Source organism: Zonotrichia albicollis, chromosome 2 (genome assembly GCF_047830755.1).
Source record: "Zonotrichia albicollis isolate bZonAlb1 chromosome 2, bZonAlb1.hap1, whole genome shotgun sequence".
NCBI classification, from domain to species: domain Eukaryota; kingdom Metazoa; phylum Chordata; class Aves; order Passeriformes; family Passerellidae; genus Zonotrichia; species Zonotrichia albicollis.
In genome coordinates, this window is record NC_133820.1 from 40,394,596 (window position 1) to 40,422,135 (window position 27,540).

At 46.0% G+C, this 27,540-nt stretch overlaps 2 protein-coding genes, 1 long non-coding RNA gene and 1 other non-coding gene across 7 annotated transcripts; 2 read left to right on the plus strand and 2 right to left on the minus strand.

The window, feature by feature from the left end:
* Nucleotides 1-492: 492 nt before the first annotated feature.
* MRPL51 (mitochondrial ribosomal protein L51) lies at nt 493-1,328 on the minus strand. The gene is made up of 2 exons (XM_005486062.4): nt 956-1,328; nt 493-764 (listed from the first exon to the last, which is right to left on the minus strand). Exons 1-2 carry the CDS (start codon nt 1,224-1,226, stop codon nt 568-570), a joined length of 468 nt encoding a protein of 155 aa, XP_005486119.2. The 5' UTR covers nt 1,227-1,328; the 3' UTR covers nt 493-567.
* On the plus strand, nt 743-25,984 carry NCAPD2 (non-SMC condensin I complex subunit D2). 4 transcript variants are annotated; one of them, XM_014266374.3, is made up of 31 exons: nt 743-879; nt 1,702-1,777; nt 1,902-1,960; nt 2,407-2,588; nt 3,123-3,262; nt 3,526-3,653; nt 3,738-3,861; nt 3,954-4,101; nt 4,944-5,141; nt 5,641-5,775; nt 6,333-6,417; nt 7,041-7,218; nt 7,425-7,546; nt 8,479-8,688; nt 10,631-10,805; nt 12,298-12,382; nt 12,519-12,652; nt 13,631-13,763; nt 15,257-15,341; nt 15,446-15,607; nt 15,848-16,062; nt 17,685-17,796; nt 18,103-18,226; nt 18,426-18,581; nt 18,776-18,953; nt 19,996-20,090; nt 22,124-22,204; nt 24,251-24,437; nt 24,655-24,781; nt 24,914-25,072; nt 25,234-25,984. In XM_014266374.3, the coding sequence occupies exons 1-31, from the start codon at nt 789-791 to the stop codon at nt 25,314-25,316; spliced, it is 4,167 nt and encodes a 1,388-aa protein (XP_014121849.2). In that variant the 5' UTR covers nt 743-788; the 3' UTR covers nt 25,317-25,984. The 4 variants fall into 4 exon arrangements, with proteins under 4 accessions (XP_014121849.2, XP_005486120.2, XP_014121848.2 ...); XM_005486063.4 differs by lacking the exon at nt 743-879 and adding an exon at nt 1,353-1,615 and having other exon boundaries at nt 7,044-7,218; XM_014266373.3 differs by lacking the exon at nt 743-879 and adding an exon at nt 1,353-1,615 and having other exon boundaries at nt 25,234-25,983.
* On the plus strand, nt 2,010-2,332 carry LOC113459167 (small nucleolar RNA U85). Its single transcript, XR_003380103.2, has one exon. It is a non-coding gene; the product is annotated as a small nucleolar RNA U85 (small nucleolar RNA).
* Nucleotides 10,349-26,388, minus strand: LOC141728161 (uncharacterized). Its single transcript, XR_012578953.1, has 2 exons — nt 26,277-26,388; nt 10,349-18,304 (listed from the first exon to the last, which is right to left on the minus strand). It is a non-coding gene; the product is annotated as an uncharacterized LOC141728161 (long non-coding RNA).
* Nucleotides 26,389-27,540: the final 1,152 nt, after the last annotated feature.

Genomic DNA, 27,540 nt, shown 5'->3' on the forward strand with positions numbered 1-27,540 from the left:
CAAAAGGCCATTTGGTCATAAAGTGTCATTAGCAGGGGATAAAATCATCATGAGTGTGGAATGAGACAAATCCCAATCTTAAGACAAATTTTGACGCAATTCAATTAACATTTGGATCATTCACACTTAACCACAGATGAGTGAAGGGCAATGGGGAAAGCCATGAGCAGGAAGATGTATTAGCAGGACCTCGTGGCATTAATTTGAAAAATTTGGCTATGAGGAAAAATCTAAGCTGGAGAATACTAGAATTGTCATGTTAGATGTGTGAACCTGGGGCTCAGAGACTGAAATGATGCTAGAAGCTTGGCCAAAAAAACAGAGGAGCAGAGGGTCAAGTTCAGGGACACAGGTTGGAACAGACGCCTGCAAGAAGTACGTCAGAAATTACTGAGGGGGCACAGAGGAGCTCAGGCCTGGAGCAGCAGCAGGAAACCTTGGGAACCGGGTAGAAATAGGCAGCAAAGGTTGTAGAAAGCACTGGGAACTCAATTGTGTGGAAGCTGGCTTTATTCTGACTGCAATGCCACAAAACGACACTCCACAGGATGAAGGCACTGCTGTTCCCTAGCGGTGCTTTCCGGTGCGATTGAAGCGCCTGTACAAGTAGTGGATCCTCTTGTTGAGTTTGTGATAGTCGTCTGCAAACATCCGATCGCCCACCATGCGCTTCTTGCGGAGGCACCTCTGCAGCTCGTTCCCCCGCCAGCCTCGCAGCCAGGTGGGCCCCATGATGAGATTCTTCGGGTGGATCTGGAAGCCGCCTGAGAACAGGAGACCACAGACAGATGAAGCCAGGCCCTGGAGAAGGCCTTTCCCAGGGCGGCCGGCGCCCATCCTCCCCGCCCTGTCGCTGCTGGCAGAGGCGCCATCCCGCAGGTGAGTCCGGCCTCCCTCCCCTCCCGCCCGGCCCACAGCGCCGGGGAGGGAGCTGCGGGCGGGCTGCGTGCCTTACCCAGGATCCCCACGTTATCATACACCCCGAACAAGGCCCGCTTCTTCGTCCACCGATCTACCGGCTTGCGCTTGGGCGGCTCCTTGATGCGGATGGGCCGGGTGAGCCCTGCCAGGGGCGAGGACAGCGGCACGGGGAGGCCGGGCCGCGCGGGCGCCCAGCGCGCCCCGCCGCAGTCGCTAAAGCCCCGCTTAGCGCAGGGCAGGAGAGTGGCACGGCCCAGCAGGGCCCGGCCCGCCGCCCGCAGCAGCAGCGCTGCCGCCGCCGCCATGGGGAAGCCCCCCGGTGCCCCGGGGACGGGACGGGACGGGAAGCGCGGCGGTGCTGCCGGGCCGCCCCTTCCGCCGCCGAGCGCAGAGGCGCGCGTATGACGTCACGCCAACGGTCGGGAGGACAGGGGAGCCGGCGATTGGGCGAGGGGCCGGCGCGCGGCGCGGCCGGCGGGCGCTGATAGGGCCGTGGCGGGAAGGGGCGGGGCGAGCGCGGTCTGCGCGCGCGGTTTCGAGCGCCCGGGGCCGTGCGGGGCTGTGGCGGCCATGGCGGCGGCCCCGGAGTTCCACCTGCCCCTCGCTGCCGCCGATCTGCTGCGGGATGGCGGCCCCGGGTGCTACGTGGTGCAGGAGGTGCTGGCCGCCCGCGACCTGCCGCCCGCACTCGCAGGTAAGGTCCCTACACTCCCTTTCCGGTCGGGCCCGGTCCTGCCTCCCGCTCACGGGCATCCCCTCGCCTCTCTCCGTGTTTTGCAGCTTTCCGGGCCGCCTCCCGTGCGCGGGGCGCGCTGGCCGTGCTGGAGCACTTCGACTGCGTGTACAGCGTGCTGCAGTGAGTACGGGGCGAGTACGGGGTAGGAATGGGCGGGAGGGCGGGCGAGCGGGCACTCGCCCCTCTGCCCATCCCTGCCAGGCGCTCTTCGCTCGCCGCCTTACGCCCTGTGCTTGTCCCGCAGCCACTTCCGAACCGTGGGCACGGCTGTCAAGGAGGACGCCCTGGAGCTGATGATGCACGGTGGGTACCCGCTGTTTCCGGACTAACAGAGAGCTTGTTTCCCTTGGCAGCTCAATGATGATATAAAGGCTAATGTGACTCGGCCAGCTGGGCTGCACCCTCAGCCCACTCCTATCATACGGGTCTGTAATCTTGGTGGATGATGCTGAGTTGTGCATGTTCGCTGTAAGGGCAGACTGACAGAAAATCCTCTTGCCCCTGTCCCCGGAAAATGAATCTGTGGGATGTTTCAGCTCAGAGCGAGTGTTTCTCTGAGCTGACGGAGGGCTGTGGGGATAGGACAAGACAGTGTGCCCAAGGTCTGGGCTGCAGGGGGCAGCCCGTGTTACAGCTGGTGAGATGTGAGCACACATCTTTGGTAATCTGATGGCTGCTCTAAGCCTCCCAAAGACAGGATGGCTGAGGCACCTGGCTAGGAGTGCTCATGACTTTCTGCTTCTCCTCAGTGGTGTCCCATCATTCCAATGAACTTCCCACTATCCTGAGTGACTCTGAGCTGAGCCATGCAGACCGGGCTGCTCACCTCAATGCTCTTAAGATGAACTGCTATTTGCTGACTGGCCTGATGGATGCCTTTGAAGTGGAAACCTGCAAGAACAGTTGCTTGGAGGCAGACCCTGGTAGGAAGGTAGGTGAAGAGACTGGGGGAAAGATTATAAAAGTCAGAATAAAATTTTAAGCTTGCTGAACTCTGTAGTATGTGTCAGATTTTATAGTTGGGTTTATATAAACATGATTCCAGCAAGAGAAGTGCCTAACGTGAAGCACTGGTGCTTCTGTGAAACTGTGCATGGAAAACAGTCAAGGGACAATCGTGTGCCTAGATATCTGAAGGAACTTGGATGCCCAGACCTTTCTATTTAATTCTTGAGTTTCTGGCTGGAACCTAGTGTGCCAGTGTTTTCTCAAGATTTCCTTTCTGTGATGGCAGTGGATGCAAGTATAATCCTTAAACCACACAAGGCACTGGTGCTGGCCTGAGCTGAGAGAGAAGAGCTGGGGGGAGAAAAGCCCCTGTGATCTCACACATCTCACTGTGTGTCTCTTAATGCTGTAGAATTTAACAGACTTCTTATAATTTGAAGGAAGCAGAGTAGTTAGTGATGGGGTTTTGTCTGTTGTGAAGCTGCTGATGTATCTTACTGTGTAACCTCCTTTCTAGAACAGGAAGAACCATGCCAAGACTTCTGGATCCTTGTGGGAAGAGGAGAGGGAGCCGCTTTTACGGCTGCTTACACAGCTGCTGCAGCTGGATCTCCGTCAGCTTTGGGGTGGTCTAGTGGTGGAAGAAGAGTTTGTCAGGTATGAGTTGGAGAGGAGATATTGGTGGAATGAGTGACTGGTTCTGAGGAATAAAAATGTGGGGTGCAGATCATTGGGAAACTGAGGAAACAGCTCGAGGCAAAAGCAGTGTGGATAGGAACCACTCCTCACAAAAAATTCAGATGCTTGCTAATTTTTAGAGGACACTGGAGAATCTCTCAGACAGAAATGTGTGGTGTGCTGGAACGATGTTTGTGCAAGCTGTGATAGTGAGGTTTGCTGTCTGTCTTCTGTGGCTGTAGCTTGGTGACGAGGAGCTGCTACCGTATCCTGGAGAACCCAAGTATCGGCCTTCAGAGGTACCGGCTCACACGGGAGGCTGTGACACATCTGCTTGCTGCAGCTCTGCTTCACTGTGACCGCATGTTCAGTGAGTTCCTGCTCCTCTGCCTTCTCCCTGAAGCCATTCCCAATTACTTTTCCTGACCCCCTTCTTCCTTCTCACGTGTTAAAGGTGCCACTCTGAAGATCACACAGATGCTGCAGCACTTCGAACATGTAGCCCCAGTGTTTGCACAGGCTGTGAGCCTCTGGGCTAAAGAGTATGGTCTAAAAAGCCTGGTGGGTGAACTGCTAAGGTGAGAGAAATACTCGGAGGCTTGTCCTTTTATCTCTAGCAATTTGAGGCTATTCCTTGTTTCCCCATTCCTTGTTTCATCTTTCTGTACAGGGAAATTGGACAGATATGTCCCCAGGATTTGGCTCGTGAGGCTTCTGGAGTCAAGGGTTATGCTACTTTTATAAGTGAACTGGCTGAACAGATTCCAGCTCTGGTGCTCTCCAACATGAGTGTTCTCCTGCCTCACTTGGATGGGGAGGTATGTTTCTGCAAAGTCACCTGTCCAGAAAAGTCAAACAGTAGAGATGCTGCTATCCAGTTTTTCTGTCTGAAACAGAGCCTCTTTCACAGAGCTCAAGTATCCAAAACCCACTCTATTGGAATAGATTCTGCCCTTACCTAAAAGATGCAAAGGGAGCAGAAACCATGGCAACCTCCTGTCTGGTTGTCACTATCAGATGTCAGAGAACAGGAGACTGCCTACTTGTCTGAGGTCTCTACTGTTGTCCCTTGTTCTTCAGCACTTGATGAGCCTGTCATTGTGTTACCTTTTCTTTTTCTGCTGTGTTTCTCATGTCAGTTCTTGGCTTCTGTGTACCTACCTGGATAGCAGGATTTGGGTTGGAAGGGCCCTTAGGGACACCCTCCACTAGACCAGGTTGCTCACAGCCCCATCCAACCTGGCCTTGAACAGTTCTAGCGATGGGGCATCCACAGCTTCTCTGGGCAACCTGTACCAGTGCCTCACCACACTCTCAGTAAAGAATTTCTTCCTCATATGTAATCTAAACCTACCTTCACTTTGAGGCCATTCCCTCTTGCCCTGTGACTGAATGCCCTGGTAAAAAGTCCCTCTCCAGCTCTCTCACAGCCCCCTTTAGGTGCCTCCTCTGAGCTTCTCTTCTGCAGGCTGAACAAGACCAACTCTCAGCCTGTCTTCATAGCAAAAGTTATTACTCTGTCTTGCACACACTGCTATATTCACCCAAACTTCATACAATATCCATACTGAAAAATTCACTTAGGGCTGGAGCCTGGGATGTGGAAGGCCCAAACTCTGGGCATGGTCTGTTCCTAGTTGACCAGCTCCTGTCTTGGCAGAGTTACACGATGCGAAACGCCATTCTGGCAGCCATGGCAGAAGTGCTGGTGCAGGTGCTGAATGGTGACCAGCTGGAGGAAGCAGCCCGTGGCACTCGGGACAAGTTCCTGAGCATGCTGCAGGCCCACGTGTGCGACGTCCATAGCTTCGTGCGCAGCCGCGTGCTGCAGCTCTTCACTCGCATCGTGCAGCACAAGGCAAGTCTGTGCTGGGCAATTGGTGCTCCTCACTTCTATCTTCTGTGTTCTGTGGGAATTTCTACCACCCTGCTTTTGGTTTGCAGAGACTCAAGTTTTAACAGAAAGGTGCTGTCCCTGTGTACTGTGGTGGCTGCAGTTTCTTCCAAGATACCAAAGATCCCAGGGGTGGGGGAAGTGGGGGGTGGAAATTAGATGCTCCTCATTCTTACCAGGACAAACCAGAAGAATGAGCATAGCATACAGCCTCTTTTCACACACTGGTATGGGAGAACATCACAATTACCAGATATACTAGTACTCAGCAGGCTCCTGGATAACCTAAATCCTTGCTTTCAGTGGATGTTGAACTAGAATATATCCAGAGATCTTTTGAGCCCTAGAGTCTTCTGTAAATCTATAATCTGTGCTCTTTAGTACATGAAGTTGTCTGCAGTAAACTTTTCCCAAGTCTCTGAGCCTTCTTGATAACTTTATCTGTGCACTTGTTGTGTTCTAGGCCCTGCCTTTGACTCAGTTTCAGGCTGTGGTGTCGCTGGCTGTTGGGCGGCTCAAAGACAAATCTGTCTTAGTGGTTAAGAATGCAATCCAGCTCCTGGCTGCGTTTTTGTCCAATAACCCCTTCTCCAGCAAGGTAATTCCAATTAATATGGTGGATGTGTTAGATGTCTCTCTGCAGGCTAAATATCTGCAGTGTGCTATAGCCAGGGCGGTAGCATTTATGTGTCTTGTGGGAGGAATGGTGTAGCCTTTGATTCTGCAGCTGGCAGCTTTCTGGTCTTCCCAGGTTCAGATTTTGAGTTCTTGGACTCATCCCTCTCTTGGTGAAATGCATAGCTATGTTGAAGGCCAGGAGGGGTGTGATTGAGGTAAAAACCTGCAGCAATTTTGAGTCCACTGTGAGGTTTCTCTCCTTAGGATCAAAACTAGTATTTTAGAATATTTTTTGTGGATGTGCAGCTCTTTGTGTTTAGCTGCATCTTCTCCTGAGTTTCTGAGCCTTATACAGGGAACTTAGAGCAGTTCTCATTCTAGGATCGGGGCCAGAGTCTACTCTTCCACTTTCCCAAAATAGGGTTATCTATGGGAATTGACAACTAAAGCAGAGAGTGGAAGAGAGAGGAGAAATCTGGCATTTCAGGGAAAGGAGGATAGCTAACATATTTCTTCTTCTTTTCCTGACATCTTCAGTTAAGCTGGACTGCCTTGGATGAGCCACTAAAGAAAGAAGTACAGAAACTGAAAGAAATGAGGGATCGTAGCAGACCCAGAGCAGGTAATTTCCTTTCTTCTTCTCTCCACTTTCTAGGATAGTCCTAGAAATTACTTTTCCTCATATTAATGTACTTTTCCTCATATTAAATTTGCTTCCAGGTTGTGACAGCTTTTTTCTCAGACCTTATCTGTGTGAGATGGTGAGGCCAGATCACTGGTATTAAACTCACAACAGTTTTCTTTATGGTATTGTTATAAAAACATCACATTAATATCCATGTCTAAATCAACAGTCCTTATAGCTATATATCCTATTTTCTGCATAAGAACTGAAAATGTCTATGAACATATGAAACCTCCCAGGTTTCTCTTTTCTACCCCTCAGGGACTGCTTGAGTCATGATTTTGATCAGATGTTATTTAAACTTGATTTGTGGGCAGCACCAAAGTCCAAGGCTAAACAAATGATCGTTCTCTTACCTGTCTTTTTTTCCTACCTTTAGTGGTTTATTTGTTTTAGTCAGAGTTCTTATCTTATTCTCACTGCAGTCTGGGTGGGATCAGCAATGGGAAGAGTGCTTGCCTGGGAGGTGGTAGAGGAAGTTCCTAAGTTCCAGATGAGTTTTTCCTTCCCATTAAAGGTGTCACCTGAGTCTGTGTTCTTCAATCCCTCTGGTTTTTAAGTAGCTCCTGTGATCGCCCCAGAGGAAGAGTGGGAAGTGATGCTGCCAGAAGTCAGGGCTGCCACACAGCAGCTCTTTCAACCACTGCAGGAAGGAGAAGATGAAGTGCTGGAAGTTGAAGAAACAGTGGAGAGGACAGTGGAGCAAATCACTGGGCTGTTGAAGAAGCTGAATTACAAGTAAGAAGGCTCTGCAGTTTGACCGTGTTTATCCCAAGGGGTGATTTCCAATAACATTACTCTGTAGGAAGAGATTGGCGTGGGCATCCAGTAGAAGATGCTGATAGGAGCTGCTCTCCCAGGTGCTCAGGGCAAAGTTGGATGGTTTCCCTTGTGTTCTGCTCTGATGTGTTGCTGATACTCTCTTGGGCATTGTCATTGTCCAGGAGCGCAGCCCGCCTTACGCAGAAGGCCCTGTGTCGCTTCCAGGGAAAGGAACCTTTCGTGGGCCCTGGGGAGGAAAACGAGGAGGCAACAATCCTGGGTGTTCTGAAGAGACTTTACACAGGTAACTGTATCACTCTCTGTTCCCCAAGTCCAAGATAATGCCAGAGCCAGACTAAAACCCTCTGGAATTCTCTGTCCCTCCTTCTGACCTATGGGGCTCAGTCTGTGTGTACCTGACGACTCCCAGAGCTGCAGCACCTCTGCACAGTTTGTTCATGGTTTGTCCAAGTACCTTGGCATTTAGCTGGATCATATTGATCTTGATTTTTGGTTGGAACAGTTCCATGGTCCCAATAGAAGTGCATTTCTGGTGTGTTCACTCACATATCTGAGGGGAGTGGAGCCAGTGTTGCCACTCACACGCTTCTGCCCTGTCTGAATTTGTCAGGAGTTCTGCTTCCTGAACAGGTGGTGGCACATAATACAGCCTTGACCAAGTATCTGGTTCAAACAGAGTCTTGGTCATTTGGGGCCTGAGCCTCTGGGTGTATTTTTAAGACTTCACACACTTTGTTTGGTGTTTGTTTTAGCATAAGGTTACTTGGCCAATCACATTGAGCATATTTCTGTTGGAAGTCTATATTGTCTAAAAGTCTTAACTTGGTGAACTCTCCACATTTGAACAAACTGCTGTGGAGTAGTAGTGTTTGCTTTCTCTTGGTTCCATTTCACGGCCCTTATCTGTCTTTGGGGAATTATCAAGTTCAGATTAACCCCATCAGCATTTTAATGGTGTTTTCCCCAACTGGACCATGCCTTTCCATACCCTTTTACTTCAGCTGGCAGTTCTCTGGAGCATCACACTGTAGTGCTGGAACTTGTTCCACAGCACGCTGAGATTTTGTAGCTAGGTCTGATGCAGAATTTGGATTTTTGTATCCTGGCTCTTGGAAGCTGTCACTATGAGATGGGGAGAGGAGGGTTAAAATGCCCTGAACTGTGCCTGTTTATTTTGTATCTTCAGTACTGCTCACAAACAAGTATGCTGTGTAGGTTCATGCCCAGGTGAGAACAGTGAGGATCCTCCACATGACAACAGCAGTGACAAGATTGAAGAAGTTGTACAAGAAGAGCAGCCTCAAACAGAGCTGGTCAAACAGGAGATGTTGGTGCACTACCTGCAAGATGCTTACAACTTCTCAGTGAAAATGACAGAAGCTCTGAACCTGATCAGCAAGATGATGTACGAAAATTCTGTCTCAGGTATGTGAAATAACCTCTTTTCCCCATTCAGCATTCTAGCTCTTTCCTTGCTTGACAGAAAATGGAGTGGTAGAGCTCCAGGAGAAGGAGAAAAGATTGAAGGAGCTGCTCTTCATTAGGCAGATGTCATAGACATTTCCAGGGTATTGGAAAAGTGAGCACCTCATAAATGAGTGTCATGAAGGGGTTGAATAGGGCATGAACAGGCTTTTTAAGAATCCATTTTTTTTTAATACCAAGATTGAAAGAGATTTTTTTAATATGTTTAAAAGTTGTTTTAAAAAACAAATAAAATATATTTGGACTTTCTGAAATTAAAAAAAACCAGTCAGGTGACCAAAGTGAGTTCACTTGTGGAAGCCACCCTGCCTCCTGTGGGGCGGGATGCATGTTCATCATCTCAGCTGAGGTTCTCCCAAAGTAAGCCTGGCCAGTGAAGCTGGGTTTGGTTATGTGCTCAGTGCCCTGGCACAGCTTCAGCTGTTTTGCTGGCCATAAGAGGGGAACTAAGCAGCTGGTCTCATCTAACTCACCTTTCCTCAAACTTTATTCTCTGGTTAAACATGAGCCTGATCAACAGGTGCTATGGCCTGGTCCTCCTCAGTGCTGTAGAGAAAAGTGGTGATCAGAAGGCCTTTGAGTTAATTCAGCTGTTCATATTTAATATTAGAACTACTGTAATCACTTAGACTTTTTTGCAGTGTTTCTCAGAAATTGGCATTTCCAAGGGATGAGGGGCACAAGTCCTGCTCCCATCCTCTCCAGCGCATCCCCTTGCACATATCTGGGGTGTGGATGGTGTGGGCACTGCAGTGCCCCAGACTTTATGCAAACATTTCTGAGGCTTCATCTCTGCTGAGGGCTCATGTTACTTGTGATAAGCACGTGGGCTTCCCCAGCAAGGTTTGGTATTGTTAGCTATTTGCACACAAAAAAATGAACTCCTGGGTTCAGTGTCTTTACCAATACTTTAAAATTCAAGGCCTAGAAATTGCCCTACCTGGTACTTCAACACCTGGGGTTTGATTGTGGGGATGTTTTTTTAATGGATGCACAAATTTTAATAACTTTTCATTTCCGTGTTGTCCTGTGCTGTATAAGGAAGGCAAATTTAGTGTCTGAATAGCAGAAGTGCTTTGAGACATTGTCTCCATTTGGAGAGAGTATGCTGCTGGGTTAGGAAGAGACTGGTGTGTGCTAAGGGATGTGTGTGCTCAGATTGACCCTTTCTTAATTAAAGATTTAATATTTGAAGTTCTAATTTTTTTTCTGTTGCAAATTTATGTATTCTGGTGTGACTGGGGACAGGGAAAGCATACCAGCTCGCCTGATAGATATTCTTAATTCTAGTTTGAAAGGGCTTATACTGGTAAAAGCTCTTACTTAACCAGAGGTCAGACTCTATGAACTGTCTGTTGCAGCACAACTCCTCTGATCACTGCTGTGGATGCCTTGTGATGTGCTCTAACTTAATGGGGTTTTATTTTTTTGTCTTGTGAGAAGACTGAGCAGTCTATTTCAGGAGTAGTCAAGCTGGAACCAAACACAGTACTCCTTACCCCATTTGTACATCAAATAGCTCAGTTCCTCTGGTATTAGCATTGCACTGGGGCTTATATTCAGCTGTCTGCTGTGACTATGAGATCTTTTTTCCCAAAGCTACTGTTTCCCAGAAGAGAATTTTGTTCTTCCTCAAAGATAGTCTCTGTGCTCTTTCCCTAACCATATCACATTGGATTTATCTGTGATATTGTTAATGTGTGTCTCTTTTCTGGGACATCTACATCTCTGTACTAGGATCCCATTCTGACTCAAGCCCTCTGCAGACAGTAGCAGTGATTCCTAGATGCTTGTAAAGCTTGCTGTGAGACCAGTACTCCTATGAATTTGTTTTAATGGGAACTGCGGAAGAACTGCACTATCACAACTGTTCTCTCTGCAGTGGTGCAGGAAGCCATTGAGTTCTTCGTGACAGTCTCACAGTTTGGCGTGCCCCAGGCACTGCTTGGAGTCCGCAGGATGTTGCCCCTCATATGGTCAAAGGAGACTGGAATTAAGGAGGCTGTGCTCAGTGCCTACAGACAGCTCTATCTGAGCCCCAGCGAGGATTCCAAGAGGTATGGATCTCCCTAATCAACTGGTTTTTTTCTTTTCCCTCCCCCCCATTCCCTTTCTGCTGTTGGGAATGGGGTATGGACAGGAGGAGAACTGAGAGTTGGCATGCTTCATGCTGAGCTGAAATGTGAGGTTATTATCTGAGTATCCCAGTCTTCCTGCAGGAGCTACTGCTCAGCTTCTGTTCTTGGTTTGTCATAGAGCTCACGTGTCGGAAATTCATGCAGCAAAACTCTGTGAGATCTTGCAAAGCAGATGCTGAGAATTACTTGAAGTTAAACTGTTGTCAGGCACTAATATTTATTCTCATAAATTTCACTTTTGAAAATATTTGCCTAAATATTCTGGGTAGAGTCCCTATCTGATAAGGAACAAGAAGAGTTAATTATGAATTCTTCTCTTGCCAGAAGGGCTCTTGATTGGCAAAAATTAATTTCAGCCCATTAAGAGTCACCTGTTGATATGGAGACATCCCATGTCCAGGAGTCTTATATACTTTGTGGGCAAAGTTGTTGGCCAATGTCAGTTGTTTGAGTTTCTTATAACTGTAGTTGTTCATCCTGCTGGGATAATAAGAGAAACAGTGTGGTCTAAAGTTGAAACTGTATTTTTGTTACCAAACCTCAGGTTTTTTAGCTGACAAGTCATACATGCTGTGGCCTTGGTCACGTGTAGGCATTCGTCTTTTGATGCACACAACACATTCCCCATTTCTTTATCCTTCACACTATTCAAGGTTTGTTCTTATTTGGGTGCTTTCACATGTATTTCTGTTTGTATTTCAGTCAGACCCATCTTAAATCTTTTTCTAACAATTTCTACATTCCTTAGATGTTAAGATGGGAGGATGTTAAAGGGTTTTTGTTATCCTTCTTGAGGATTTGGTGGTGGGAGCTGGCTACCATTTGCAAGTTTGCTTCTCCCATACTAGAGAAGAGCTGTGTCTCCTCTCTGCTGTGGCACTTGCCCCTTTTTAGTGCTTACACACTTGTAAATCCTGTTGGATACTCGTGCAATAAGTGTGATCCCTGGTGAGATGCACCATAAGTCACCCTCATTTGTGCCATCAGGCAAATAAAGAGCACCTGCTGCTTTTTATTTCTTCCTGATAATGTTGCCTGGAAACAGCACTCCTGCAGTTGGTGCTCTGTCCTCATTTGTTCATAGAGAGATTTTCAGTTTCTAGGGAATTGTACTTTGACTTGTTGTTGCAAAGAAACTAGGAAGTGGCTGCTTAGTGCCTCTGATTGGATCTTTAAGCACCAGAAGAAGCACCAGTGCATGAGGCAATGGACTTACAAGCCCACATCATGGTCGTTGGCACTTTAGTTGGATGACTTTGAGAACTCAAGCTTGTTGTGGGAGTTTTCCTGATCCTGTGGATCATCTCTGTTCTCCATCAGATGTTTTCAGCCTTTTCAATAGAGCAGTAATTGTGACAGTTGCTTTTTCTTTACCTTTTAATATTTTATTGCTCTTTTTCCCCTTTTGAAGGGCCAAGGCACAGGCCCTGGTGCACTCTCTGTCTCTCATCATGGTGGATGCATCACTGGGAATGCTACAGTGCTTAGAGGAGATAGTGAGTATTTGCCTAGCCTGGGTTTGGGTTGTGCATCTGTTTTATTCAAACAGTAGTCAATGCAGATTACATCTTTACTTTTGAAGTTCATTCTCCTTTGCCTCTCTCTAATTTTTTAATTGCATCCCTTTTGCAGATCTCAGAGTTTGTGCAAAAGGATGAAATCAAGCCTGCTGTGACCCAGCTGCTTTGGGAGCGGTTCACGGAAAAGTCTCCGTGCTCGACGCTGGAGTGCCGCGCTGCCGTGATGCTGCTGGGGATGATGGCACGGTGAGCCTGGGGCCAGGTCAAAGCCTCTCAGTGGAAGGGTGTTCAGGGAGTCGATTTTATTGAAGAACTGTGGGTGCTGCATCAGTTGACTCATTGGCTCTAGCTTCAAAAATAGTAACCCTATCGTGGGGTAATGAAGCCTGGAACTAAACATAGTTTTGCTGGATCCCACCAACACGGCCTCTGAATGATTATGATGAGATTATTTTCCTTGTGTGAATACCCATCCCTTCCCAGAGTTTACAGAGTCACAACTCTGCAGCTTTATCTGTGTTTGGGTAAGAACAGCGAGAAGCTGCTGAGTAGAGATGTCTGGAGCCTTTAGCATGAAGAAAAATGAATCTGTTTCACTTTCTGGGGGCAAAAAAATGTATCTGCACTAAAAGGTTTTCACTTCCTCAGTTTCCCCTTTGGCATTCACCTTACTTGCATTTCTTGCTGTCCTTACTTCAGTCCTTCATTAGTCAGAAACAGGCCTGCATAATGATGATCCTAAAGTTCTTTCACAGGCAGAAGTGGGAACGGGTGGGTATGGATTTGGGATTGGCTTTTTTTGGATAAATGTTGGTTTGGTTTGGTTTGTTTCCTACAGTAGAGGAAGGAATGGTATATGTCACAAGTCCTGAGCTTCTCTACTCTTTCCTACTTTCCAGCATTTTTGTTTTTCTTACCCCTCTAAATTTTGGTCCTTTCTGATGGGAAAAAAGAGTCAAGAATCTTCTTTCTTTACAAAGAGGCTGTTGATCACTATGGAGAAACTCATCTCTTAGTGGAGAGTGGATTACACTGGCCTCTGTGGAATTCTGCTTGCTGCTCCTCTAGCTGTATCTTGAGTCATTTGGATGGGTTTTATTTTTTCCCCTCTCATTCAAACCACTCCTTTCCACAAGGCACAAGCAGTATTTCTCTTGGTTATCCATAGTTCCATAAACTTTCAGCAGCACCTCATGTGATATCCCCATCTCTTCCATTCCACAGAGGAAAGCCAGAGATCATAGGTACCAACCTGGACATCTTGGTGACAGTGGGGCTGTCTGAGAAGGCATGTGAAGACTACAGGCTGCCTCAAGAAGTATGCAGTGTTATTTCCAAGCTTGCCAGTAACCCTAAGGTAAGGCTATGGGTTTGTTCTTTAGGTCCGTCCAGAAACAAAGAAAGGGGGGAAATTGTTTGCATGGAAGAAAAGAGAGAGTTAATTAAATTTTTACAGATTTTGAAATTAAGTAGGTTGAGACCATTCAGCAGCACTGTCTGGAAAGCTTAGCACACACCAGTGAACATGTAATAAAAGAATTTTCATTAGGCAACAGGCTGGATTCAATTAGTAAAGAGTTCAGTGCACAAGAAAATATGTTTTCCTTTCAATTCTCTTCTTCAGACTCCCAATTCTAAACTGATTTGTGTTTTCTCAACCATGAAACCCTTTCCTCTACAGATGTTTTCTGGTGGTGTGATTCTTTTACCCTCCCTATTAATTGATATTCAGGAGTTGTCAGCTGTACAGCAGAATATAAAACATGAAAGGCTTTCAAACCTGTCCATGTTGTACTTAGAACAACACGATGGTTGATGAGTTCTTTCCCTGGGAAACAATTTATACTTCTTTTTTTAATACACTTGGAAAAAAAATCTGATTTTTTGACTCAGTCATTTGTGGCATTTTAGTTCAGGAGTTCTATCACAAAAGGAGTCCTCCTTTACAGAGCAGCATCATTCTGTGACAGCCCCTTCCACTGGGGATGTTGCTGCATGAACTTCATGAGTTAATGTGTATCACAACATTCTTAAATATTCTAAAGATGGCTGTAATTCAATTTTTGGTTGACTTAAGTCTGCAGTTAAGCTTGTATGTGAAGAGGGACTGAACTGAAAATATGTGGCTGACTGACTGGCAGTAGCTCTTGTTCCCCACCCATCCTCCCAACCAGAAATCAGGAGTTGAAAATCAGGTGACTCAGGAGTTCTTATTTCAAGCTACTGAAAGCTGGTAAATCCTCAAGCCAGTTCTGTTTTGTTCAAGTATATATTCATCAGGCAGACACAGGTGTGCTGGGACACCTCAGGTATTGTCATACTTGGTTTAGTATTTCTCTAGGTTATCTTATTCCCAACCTAAAAGGTGGTGTGACTGATACAGAATATATGCAACAACCTTAGTGTGAGGTGATCTTGGATCCAGACCTATCCTGGGTTATTTCCACTGATGATATTTTGCTTTTAAACAAACCCATGTGGTTCTGGAGTACCCCAAGGCAAGCTGACTTACTGTTGTTGACTCTAAGATGCTCCAGAGGTTTCCCTCTTTATTCATTGCAGAGAGTGAGTAAATAATATCAGATTTTAAATGAATCCTTTTCACATTTCAAAGAGTTATTTTGATTTAAGGTGAGAAGTGTCTGGGATCATCATTTGGTTAAGCTGTAAATCCTCCCAGTGTAGTTACCCTGGTGTCACAAGTGACAGTAATGTCCCTGCTGCATGTTTAGCAGCAGAGCAGTACTGGATGTCCCTGGCATGGCTTTGATGAACATTGTGCACACAGGAAGGCTGAGTACTGGGAAGGGCATGGGGGGATCTCGTGTAACTCACCTGTTGTCTCTGCAGCCAGCACTGGGGAAGAACAGTGCCCCTTTTCGACTGCCCCAGAACCACATGCTCTTTGCTTGCCTGAGTGAGACTGTGAGTAAAGGTGAGCCCAGGTCAGCAGGAGGTTTGGAGGGGATGGGGTTGGGCTGTGAGACCACCTGTGTTATCATTGTGATGTGTGGGTACATTGCTCCCTCTTCTCATCAGGCTTTGCCCAGCCAAGCAGTCACTGGATCCCCTTCATGGAGGCAGCTGTAACACTCATCTACCAGATGGCAGAAGGGGCAGAGGAGATCTGTGCTGACATCCTGCATGTGTGCAGTCAGCAAGCTCTGGAGAAGCTGCAGGAGGCTGATGAGCAGAAAGCTGGTGAGGAAAAAAGCTGATGAAGGAAATCTGTACCTGTGGTTTCCAGTGCTGCTTTGGGCAGCCTTGAGTAACTGCAGGAGAGTAGAGCTGAGGGGCTGGTGGAAGTGTTGGCATGGGAGGGTGTAAGTGCTATGAAGGAGTCTGTGGAGCGTGGAGATGGATTATATGGTGAGACTTGGCACTAACTGACAGGGAAGAGGTCTAGATCAACACTGAACTGGGGCCATTTTTCTCCTTTAGATGCAGGGGATTCTCCACACAGAGTCTCTGATGGTTCTGGCAGTCTCTCCACATTCCTGCTGCTGCACCTGATGGCCCTTGTGGGACAGGTGGCACTGCAGCAGGTAGTGTACTTGGAAGTGTCAGTGAGTGCAGAGCTACGCAGGCGCCGCCTCCTCAAAGAGGAGAAGACCAAGAAACAATCTGACACCAGCACAAAGAAGCAGAGACACCAGGTGAGAGCCAAGGGGTTTTTGGGCAGCTCTTCTGGTGTCCCAGCTACAGCAAATTTCTAGAGAATGCAATCCTGAGGCTGCATGAGGTACAGGACAATGTGTGCTTCAGGAATAGAAACAGACTGGTATTGGTCAGGATTGACAGGGAGAGCTGAGGTCCTTGAATGACCCTATTCAGTTAACTCCCATGCTGGTCTTGAGTTTTGAAGAGGCAGAGGGGAGGGAGTGAAGGGTGATGTCCTGGCCATGCTTATCCTCCTGCTTCAGGAAAACATTCCCCTTTCACTCATCATCTTCTTTCTTACCAGTGCAATCTTTTGCAACTGATGCAGTAGTGGTGAAGAAACATCCATTTGTGCCCTGGAGTTCTAGAAAAAGGCTTCCTAGAGCCTGAGTCCAGGAGATTGGAGAATCCTATCCTCTGTTAGATAGTAATGATGAAGGTTTAACAGTAGTCTTTCTAACGTGATTTAGATGCTACAAATGCCCTGTTTGGTTAGGTCTATCTTGGAACATTTTCCAGAGTGTAATGAGGCTAACTTTCCTGAGTAAGAATAGAGAAAAACACTGTGTCCATCTAGGTATCCAGTCACTATTAGATGCTGCTAAGTCTACAGAGAACTTTGTAGTTCATTTTCTCATCCACCTGCTTATCAGTGTCACTACCATTTTCCACACAGGAGGAGGTTAGTATGAGATTTTCAAAAAAGTAGCAGTTGGATGGATACAGATTTGGTCCCCATTGCAATGTCTCCTTTCTTCCCTTGTGTTGCTTTTTGTTTGCTATAAGGTTTCCCATAATCTTGCTCACAAAACCAGCAATTCAAAGGCTGCTTTGAGCTTCTTGGTTTTAGTATTTGAATGTCCCTTAAGTTATGCAGAACTCACTCACTGATGCTGGATGTCTCCTAGGTCTGTTTTATCTTAGTAGTGTCAGTAGTTTAAGCTTTCTTTACATTCTGGTCTCCTCATTGCAAGAGAGACATGGTGCTCCTCGAGCAGGTCCAGTGGAGGGCAATAAAGACGATTAAGGGACTGGAGTATCTCTTAGAAGGAAAGGCTGAGGGAACTGGGCCTCTTGTAAGCCTCAAGACTGAGAGGGGACCACATCAATGTCTGTAACTATTTGGAGCAGGGGTGCCAAGAGGATGGAGCCAGACTCTTCTTGGTGGTGCCAAGCACTAGGACATGAGGCAGTGGGCAGAAATTGATGCACAGGAAGTTCCACCTGATTATGAGGATGAAATTCTTTACTGTGGGGTTGACCAAGCACTAGAACAGGTTGCCCAGAGAGGTTGTGGAGTCTCCCTCACTTGAGATACTCAAGAAGTATCTGAACACAATCCTGTGCAATGTATTCTAGGAAGACCCTCCTGGAGCAGATGATCCACTATGGTCCCTTCCAACCTATGTGATTCTGTGATTGGTGTTCCGTAGCACATGGACTGGCAAATCCCAGACTACCCTTCACAGCTTCATTCAGTTCTTGGGGGAAAGTGGGTTATTACACTCTGTGTCAGTCTGTTCTCCACTTTAGTTGTGCAGCTGGTAACATGCACGTACCTGTGAAGAAAGAGGTTATTGTTGCCTGACATCTTTCTTACAGTCTCCTCTCTGCACAGAGCACAGGGAACGAGACCACTATGGAGGAGGAGCTAGGCCTTGTGGGAGCCACAGCTGATGACACCGAGGCCGAGCTCATCCACAGTATTTGTGAGACAGAACTTCTGGATGGTGAGTGTGGCTGCCACTGAGCAACACTGGCTGTCTGCCTGTGTGAAAGAGCAGGTACAGCAGGCAACAGGTCCTTAGGAGGAAGGCTGTTTCCTCTGGAAGGAAGCACTGTCATTTTCCATGGTGTCACTTTCCACGTAGGCTGTCTGTTTCTTGGTTCTGCCTTTCTGGAGGTGGTTGTTCAGTGGTGAAAGTGAGTCAACCAGTTACTTTAGTTTGCAGCAGCTCTGAGATAAATGGAGTAATTGTTCCTAATGCACGATGCACAGTGCTCTCATGCTTGCTGTCTTTATCCCCACTTTCTAGGGAAGCACCTGCTCTCTGCCTTTGTTCCACTGGTGCTGAAGATCTGCAACAACCCTGGACCCCACGGTGACTCGGCGCTGTCAGCTGCTGCAGCCCTCACTCTTGGCAAACTCTGCATGATCAGGTACTGCTGAGCCATGCCAGAGTTCTTTCCCCAGCCTTCCTAGTACTAAAGCCCAAGCAAATGCTGCAATTCCTTTCCCTAGGAAAGAACAGACACAGTGTTCATAGATCACATTTTTTTTAAACTGTTTTTAACCTCTGCTCTCTGAGAGATGGAATTTTGCTATTTATCCCTTTTTTCCTGTACCCTGTTTTGTTAGCTCTGAGTTCTGTGACTCCCACTTGCGTCTGCTGTTCACCATGATGGAGAAGTCCCCCCTGCCTGATGTGAGATCCAACCTCATAATTGCAGCAGGAGATCTAGCCATCCGCTTCCCCAACCTGGTGGAGCCTTGGACATCACATCTCTATGCCAGGTAATGCTACACTCTTTGTCATGTGATGAACACCCTGTGGAAGGGTGACACTGGGCCTCCAGAAGGTGAGAATGACCCAAGAAAGCAAATTTGAAGATGCTGGTGCAGGAAGACCAGAGCTTTGGGCTGTCACAAGCACCAGTAACTCAGACACTCTCATGGTGCTTTCTGCAGTAACTCTTTGCTCCTGTCAGGTTGCAGGACCCCTGCCCCAGTGTGAGGCAGACGGCTGGGCTGGTGCTGACTCTGCTCATCCTCAAAGACATGGTCAAGGTGAAGGGCCAAGTGAGTGAGATGGCAACTCTGCTCGTAGACCCAGAGGAGGCAATTGTGGCAGTGGCTCAGAACTTCTTTGGTGAACTGGCCAGCAAGGTAAGTGGATGCTCAGGGACCTTATTTCACAAGAGCAGGGAAGGGCTGTTGGAGGCTGAGTCAATTACCTGAGCCCTGGAGAAGGTGTGTTAATGGTGTAGAGCCATTGGTCTGTCTCTCTGTGGACTAAATGAGGGTAGTTAAAAGAAATTTTGTAATACAAGTTTTGTTTCATCCTTGCTTGATGTTGCTGAATTTGACCTCTGGAAGGTCTTTCACACTGGAAGGCAGGCTCCAAACCACTGCCTTTTCCCTTTGCTTGCTTGTGTATGCCCAGCACAGGGTTAGGAGCAATTTTCTGTAGCTCACCTGTAGGCCTTACAGCAGAGTTCCCTGACCTTATGGCTCAGGCAGTGCACCTTCTCTGAAACCTTTCTGAGTTGTTCTTGGCTGTGGGACACTGAGATACTTAAATTGTAGCAGTTTCTGCCCAGGCAGGTGAGAACAGGAGCAGTGTTACCCCCACTGTTCATTCCATGTGCAGCCTTGTGTGGGCCCTTCAGAGTTTGAGATTTACTGCCTGAGAGGCTGCAGTGACACTGGGGCTTTTCTGTCCTGGTTTGCTTTGTTAAAGCAGAGCTGGCCACCTGACTGCACTGACTTCCTACCTCTGCAAGGTGCATGGCTATGCTATGTATAAAGCTGTGTAGAAGCAGTGGGAAAGAGAATATGGATTGGACCTTTTCAGGCAAGAAAATGGGAAGCAGTTCCATGAACTAAAGAGCTGTTTCCTTCAACAGGAAGCTTTTTTTGTTGGGTTGTGGCAAGGTTGGAAGGCAAAGAAACTGCATCCAAATCTGCCAAAGAGCAGAGCTGGGGTGCAGTGTTTAGCTTGTTGGTTGGCTGGGCTTTTCCTCCCCAGCCAAATAGTCCTGGATAGGTCTGGCTGGCTGTGTAAGCTTGTTTCAAAAAGCTGATGCTTTCAGTCAGTAGATTTGGGGTGGAGAAAAAGGAGGTCATTTTAAGTGGGCAGCTTATTTGGCTTGACTCAAATTATCCTTTCTAATTCTGTATCTCATGTAGAAACTTGTGTTCTGCACAGGGTAATGCTGTCTATAACCTGCTTCCAGACATGATCAGTCATCTCTCGGATCCTAACAGCGGCATAGAGGAGGAATCCTTCCACACTATTATGAGGTATTCTGAGGTTAAATAAATCCCTTATTGCCAGGACTATGTTTATGCAAAGGGGGTGCCATATCAAGGGAAGAAAAACTACATTGACGTGTACAAAATCCTTTTTCAGTTGTTCTCTTTGATCTGACTTTTTCAGTCTGTACTGGAAATGGAGTCATGCTGAGGGGAATTGATTTTAAAGCCACACTGTTGGGAGTGAGGAGAGACTCTACAAAGAGTAACCACCAACTCAAAATCACTTTCCCTCTAGAAAAGGAAAATAGTTGGTTTTACGTATGGGAATGTGGATTTGCAACATTAGGAAAACACAACAGGTTTTAAAGCTGCTGCCTTTGTCATTTTGGTGGCTACTGGAGTTTTGTAAGCAGTTTTAGTAAAGCTGTAGTTAGAGCAGGTTTGGTCTGGGTTGGCTTTCTGGTGGTTTGTTGTGTGGGGAGTTTTTAGTTTGGGTATTTTTTTTCTTGTTTGGTTTCAGTTTTTTTCAAGAAAGCCTGACTCTGGAGTATAGAGATCTTGGAATATTTCAATCTGAGGTTATAGGTTGCTCATAGACAGCATTAATAATATCTTTATTGGTAAAGTACAGACATTTTCCTCTCATTTCTGAAACTTGACCACGTGAGGGTTTTTCTGAGTCATTTGAATTCCTATGGATTATAGAGGGGGGTGTTAGACAAAAGTATTGCTGTTGCTGAAGAGAAGAGCAATAAAATCTCCTGTGATTTTTCAAGTAGTCTTCCTGTCTATGAGAATCCAGTGCATTTAGGAAGAGGGATGGGATTTTGGATAGGTAGGAATTGCAAGACACAGAAAAGGTCTATTAGTGAGGGTGTAATTGAAACTAAAATTAATTTATGGTGGCAGAAGTAGATGGATATCTTTGCTTCAGCTTTAATTAAGGAGGGTAATGTGAAATACTGGGAATTATAGCTTGTAGTTCCTGACAGCACACATAGAAGTTAATGCCTGAAGTGAAACAAACCATCACAGGTAGACAAGAGGCAGCATGTAAAAAAAATACAAATAATTTTGGATTTTTCAATACTGTTTTTAATTAATATCAAACTGAAGGTATTACCACAGACATAGAGCATAATTGTAGCAATTGCATTAAAGTGTGATTGGTGGGGTTAAAACAGGTGTAAGGTGAACTTTTTACTTCCAACAACATTTGTGGAGAGAACTGGAGGTGTCTGGCAAATAAGAGAAAAGGGAGTATTGATTGAACAATGTAGATAGGTACCAAATTAGCATCAGGATAATTAATTTTAAAGACCTGATCATCAGTTAACACACCACTTATCCTTTATAGAGGAAAAGAAGGGAATTAGTAGTTAAAGATTAATTGATGCTGGAAAAAATACAAAGGGAGGACTCTTGAGAATGTTGTCTCTGTTATGTATCTTAGAAAAGCAGCTTGGTGTGGTGGTTGTAGACACAACAAAGACTGAAGTAGGAAGTGCTTTAGAACAACTATATCAAGGCCAGTGGCAACCTGACTGAGTTAAAGTAAACAGAAATGTTGGTACAAGAAATGGGGAGAGCAGCAGGACCTTCTTAATAAATAGAAGTTATTCAGTGATTTCCAAGAGGACATAGTGCAAAATGCACCAGTACTTAACTGTGCTAAAGTCCAGGTGTCTCTATCCCTCAAGAAGCTAACGGATTAAGTTAGCATTTAAGTTCTGCTAGACTTTGTTCCCCTTTTAGTGCAAAGTGGTGCTCACTTTTGCATTGATCCAAAATGCAACAACACACTTTCAGCAAATTAATAGTGAAAAAGCACAAGCATGGTTTTGAGGAGGGAAAATGCTGCATGCCACAGTGCTCCCCTCAAGGGTTGCTTGTCAGACAAACTGGTCTGTCAGTGCAACTTGTGAGGTGAGGAGATTGTCTGGAGGCGCTGCATGCTCTTAAAACCGGATGGAAGGAGCAGATAAGAAGTCAGCACTGCTGCCTTTTCATCACCCCTCCTCCCTGAAATGGGGATTCCTCTGTGGGCTCTAATCTTTTGTTCTTTTTTCCCCTTGCAGACATCTGTTCTCATATATTACAAAAGACAAACAAACAGAGAGCTTGGTGGAGAAACTTTGTCAGAGATTCCGGACTGCCAGGTGGGTGGTAATCTTAATTTTCCTGACAAGTGTTTCTGCTTCTCAGGATTTTTCAGAAGATATGAGCCTGTATGTTGTGGCTGTAAAAGGTTCCCATTATATTCTTCATGTGACAAATGCAACATAACTTGGTTTAGGTCTCCCTTTTTTTTTACTACCTTCTCCTAAAAATACATGAATACTTATAAATTAAGGTTTTTGCTTTTATTATGCAGTGATTGACCCACTCTTCCTTCCTTTTTTAAGGAAAAAGTTTTGTGACAGTCTAGATATTCTTTATAGCTGAGCAAGGAGACATTCCACATGTGGATTTTACATACTTTTGTGGTCCTTCTCCACAGGCTATTCCCTTGCAGCTCAGCTAGGAAATCAGTGTGTTCAGCTGAGAAGTTGGGATCTTTCCAGCAGTCCTGTCTGGGATGATCTCAACTATCAAGCTGATACAGGCTTGTCCTTGTTCTGTGTGCATGGGCTGCTCAGTACCAAGTCTACATCTGGGACTCTGTTCTGGGTTTTTTATTATTATTATTTTACCTAAGGGCTTGTGCCACCATACACTTTGGCTTTTGCTCTGCTCCATCTCCAAGATGTGCATACCTTGCTTGTACATTGCTGATTACAGAGTATAGAGTGCAATGCTGTAAATCTGGGATATCATTTTGCTTTCTGGATTTTAAGGCTTTTTTGCTGCTTTTCTCCTGCTCCCCAAGCTGCAACTTCACTGACCAGGCATACACTTTTTGTTTCTTTCCAAGAAGAATAATAATAGAAATTTATCTCCTTCCATTCCAGTGAGATATCTTAATTTTAACTTCCACTGGCTTTGGTGTACCCTGCTTCCCTCCATTCCTGTGGTTTTCCTTCTCCATTGTTGTGGCTTTGCCCTTGAGATTTAAGCTGTCTGCTTATCTTGGCCATTTGTGCACAGTGCCTGGGCATGTGACCTGCTCAGCTGCCTCAGGGAGTTGCATATTTCCCAAAATATCTGGATTTTGTTTCCTGAGAAAGAGTGGAGAGTGGTCCCTCTCTCCAGCTCCCAGGAGCACTGGTGAGCTCTTCACACCACATTTGTAAATACCTGTCTGTGTGTGTGTTGTCTCACCTTTAGTAGAATGCCCTGATATTTCTGTGCCACGAAGGTGATCAGCTTGGTGCACACTAGTGGTACTGCTAGAGCAAGACTCTCACTCCAGGCTAAAACAGGAGCTTATCAGAGCAGATTTGCAGCCACCATCACCCTCCTCAGCATTTCTGGAGTTCTAAACATAGGAACTTGCCAGGTGTCATTCAGACTACAGGTGGGCTACCTGGATGCTGCAGCTTTGTTCTCCATCTGTCTGGGTTTGAGCAGAGCATCCTGAGACAGCTTGTGCTGGACAGACTTGAGGCCCTCACTTAGTGTATATTAAAAACAGGGGCTTTGGCTTTGCTTTTTCCCTTTCCATTCCATCACAGTGATCTACACTAGGGATGTTAGTTTGTGCTTTTGTTTTTCTTTCCCTTTGGTTTTATTACAGTAACTTTCGCTGGAATTTGAATGTAGTCATTCTCTGATGCAGTATTTGTTATTTGCTGACTTTATAACTTAATGACTATGACCTTCTTTATGTAACTAACCAGGAAAGGGAGAGAGAACATCAAATACAGCTTCTGCTTGAGATCATCTCAAACATGCAAAAATGAACAGCCGGGGGGGTTTGTTACGTGGTTGAAATAAGGCCCTTCAAGAGGAGTCCTGACCTCACTGAGTCTTTTCCTCCTGGTCAGCAGTAACTTCTGACATTTTTTTCAAACAAGTGACTGTGCTCTTTAGCAGTGGAGCCTTCATGTTTTTCCAACAGGCACTAAGTTAGTGTCATGGAATACAGTGGTGGTTATCTGTGGTATGGCACAGCACCGTGTCACTGACCTGTAACAGAACAACCTGAATCTCATGTTGTCCAGGGCAGAAGCACCTTCAGGAAATGCTGGTAGTTCTGGATGGGATGTGCTCATCCTCACACACCCCTTCTTGTAGGAGCTAACGGTGATCTTTGTGTTTTCCAGGACTGAGCGTCAGCATCGGGATCTGTCCCACTGCCTTGCTCTGCTTCCAGTCTCGGAGCGGGGCCTTCACAAGCTGCAGGACAATTATGACTGCTTTGCAGACAAGCTCCAAGATCCAGCTGTCTACAATTGTTTCCAAACTGTGCTGGCTCGATTCCGCAGAGCAGGCGTCAAACCTGAGGCTAAAGTAAGGCTGTGGGACAAGGGTCCAGGCCAGAAAACAATTGCTTTTTACACGCAGGGACTGGAAGCCCTGCAGTTTTTCATTTTAAACAGACTTTTCCTCACGCCTAACAATTTATCAATTTATTCCTTTAACTTGATGGCAGTTCTGCTATGGATGTAATACTTCTCTCACCTTCTCTTTTTTTTTTCCCTGCACTGCTGTTTTACATCTCCATCAGGCTCTAGCTGAAGAGCTGGAGCAGAAGCTGTCTGCCTCCCATAAGCGAGGACTGGATTCCACAGAGACATGCCAGGATGGTAGTCAGACTCCAAAGCCAGCACCAGCCAAGCGGAAATCAATAGGAAGTATGTTCCTTTTTGTGACATTCCAGCCTTCCCCTGATCCTGCAGTCCAGCAGAAACACCTAAGCACTTCTCCTCACCCTTACAGACAGAAGTTTGCTGCCTTTCTCTATTTTTTTCCCTTTTTCTTGACAGGTTCACGGCGCCAGCCCCTAAGCCCAGCCAACTCAGATAATGATTTTGTCACGCCCCCATCCCGCATCCTCCAAAATCATAAGCGTGCCCAGAAGCGCCCTCCACGCAAAAAAACCGTCATTACCTTCTCCAGCGAGGAGGAGAACAACTCTGAGGATGGTAAGGCACTGCACACCTGTGCTCTGAGGGGGGAAGGACTACAGACTCTGCCCAACAGGGATGTCCCTTTGGTCATGGCCTTCAGACCACTGTGGAGGTTGCCTGTAGATTTCTCTGCTCAAGGCAGAGTGCTCATTATTGACATGTTTTACTCTCTTTAGAGCTATTGGCAGAATTAAGAGAGGAAGAAACCCCCACCAAAACAACTCCCATCACCAGATCTTCAGCCCGACGGCGGCGCTGAAGGAACCATCTGCCACTGCCTTTAACTAAAAATAAAACTCCCTTTATGCAACCGTCGCCTTCTCTTGTCTCAACTACCCCAGAATACAACAGTGCTTTAAAGGAGGACAAAATGGAAGTTAACACCAGCATAAAGCAATTCCAGCCCTTTCTTCTGATATCTCCACAAAGAAAGGCAGTGATGATGAACATGGCACTTGGACTGATTTTGGCCTGACTTTGCAGATGAGAATAAGCTCCTCTTATTAACTTTTTTTTTTAATCTTTGGAAGAAAGTCTAAGAAGAGCCAAACTACCCACAGAGTACAAAATGCTCATTCCTTTCTTATTTTGTATGTACTTTATTCTACACTATTCAGCTTTTATCACAGCACCAATGCAGTGGTGTTGGGTTTAGGCCCTTTTATATTTCATGCTTTTTGAAGCTCTTATCCTGTAAATCCAAGCTGAGGGTTTTGAGGTGAAGGCACCTGCATGTTTTTCTTGTGCATATTGCATCAAAGAAGTGTTCAGGGAGTGGGGTGTGAGGAGAAAGAGAGAGAAAGGCTACCTTAGACTAGAGCACTTGAATAAACAATAGGTAAAGTCCATAGGAAAAAATACATCTTTAAAAACTAAAAAACAAAACCAACCCAACACTAAAACTTTAGAAGTAATTTGTAATAATGCTTATTTGATAAGTTACTAAGAATACTGATACCCTTGATTGTCTTACTGCTTTCTGGAATGTATTTGCTGCAAATCCAATTATGTTTCAAGTAAAATTGGCACTTGGGTTTTCTCATTTTGCAAATGCCACATCAGTTTTCAACTCAGTCCTGGCAGTCCTTAAACTGCACTGTGAACATGAAGTGCCCTAAATTAGATTCTGTGTTAATCACATAAATAACCTTTAACCTTCTGTCTAGAGGCAAGTTGGCATTTGTCCCAGAGCTGTTACTACAGAATTATTTCCTCTTACCTTATCAGCTGCCTGGAAAGCAGACTAGTCACTAGCTGGGCAGGAATGGGAAGGGTACTCCTCCTCTCCACTGGTTCCTGCAGATCTGTAGTCTCTGTCTCTGAGGCTCTACCACCTTCCCACAGTTGTGCTCATGGGTTCCCCCAGCAAGTAGAGCATGCTGCTCAGTTCCCTTTGCTCTGACTGCAGAAGTAGCTGCTGTAGCTTATTTTGATCCCTATTTAAAAAAACCCCAAACATTAGGAAGTGCATAGCTTTGCACTAACCTGAGCATACCTGAATGGACATAATCATGTTAAATGCTTTCAGAAACAAGTGGGGAATGATGGGGTAACAGGTGTATTTATAAACACCCCACTTGAGTCCCATGACTCAGTGAAAATACTTGCCACCAGACTGAAATTGCCAAATACCAATATAGATATGCTCCAACTCCAGAGCACACCAGTAGCCTCAGGACAATCACATGAAATACAAAGATCAGAAAGCTACAGTAATGTTGTCCTTTTCCCCTCCTTCCTGATAAAATATTCAGTGAGGGCTGCAGGAGGCAAAGGTAGCAGCTACAGCATTGACAGTAAATACAACACAGAGTCATGCACGCCATACGTGATTCCCTCACCACCCACTGGGTATGACACTCACATACAGGAATTAAAAAAGCAAAAGACAGCATATATGGATGTCTGCCCAGGCTCAAAGTTTTACAAGCAATACATCTTGTCTCAATGTGAGATAATATGTTGCTAATGATATAGTAGGGGAGATATGAACGGGTGGATAGAGGAAGTGAGGTGGCCATAAAACTCTTAGGCATTGGCTCACCTTCAGACCATACTTCTCCACTACAAGTGGTTGAACTTTTTCCTTCAGGAGAAGGAAAAAGTCATCCTTCTGGAAGGAGGGTTTGGCAATCAGTGACTGGACTGACATGCTGGCTCCTTCACTGCTTTGCAGTCTGTCCTTTGCTCAGGACACTCAGACACTGTACTACCTGGGCAAGTGAGAGTGAGAAGTCAGTGGGTGAGAGCTCTGATTGGTCCCTTTCTGCAGATTTTTGAGGTGGAGCACCTTCCTCTCCTCACTATCCTCCCCTCATATCAGAAGAATTAGCAGTCCTGTGTCATGGGCAAAGGAAGTCTTGAAGAAAGATGAGGCAAAATCTAAGAGGGGTTTTGGCACCTACACCGTGGCTTCAGCCTTAAGTAGGTATTTGCTGCTCTTCTGTTCCTCACAGACATATTTTGGTGGCTGCCACAATGAC

Bases quoted from the DNA above. Each gene is read 5' to 3' on its own strand.
- MRPL51 (XM_005486062.4), bottom strand. From the start codon at position 1,226: ATGGCGGCGGCGGCAGCGCTGCTGCTGCGGGCGGCGGGCCGGGCCCTG. The intron at 765-955 runs GTAAGGCACGCA...TCCTGTTCTCAG, and splicing joins TGATAACGTGGGGATCCTGG to GCGGCTTCCAGATCCACCCG.
- NCAPD2 (XM_014266373.3), top strand. From the start codon at position 1,492: ATGGCGGCGGCCCCGGAGTTCCACCTGCCCCTCGCTGCCGCCGATCTG. The intron at 18,954-19,995 runs GTAAGTGGATGC...TGTTCTGCACAG, and splicing joins TTGGTGAACTGGCCAGCAAG to GGTAATGCTGTCTATAACCT. The intron at 25,073-25,233 runs GTAAGGCACTGC...TACTCTCTTTAG, and splicing joins GGAGAACAACTCTGAGGATG to AGCTATTGGCAGAATTAAGA.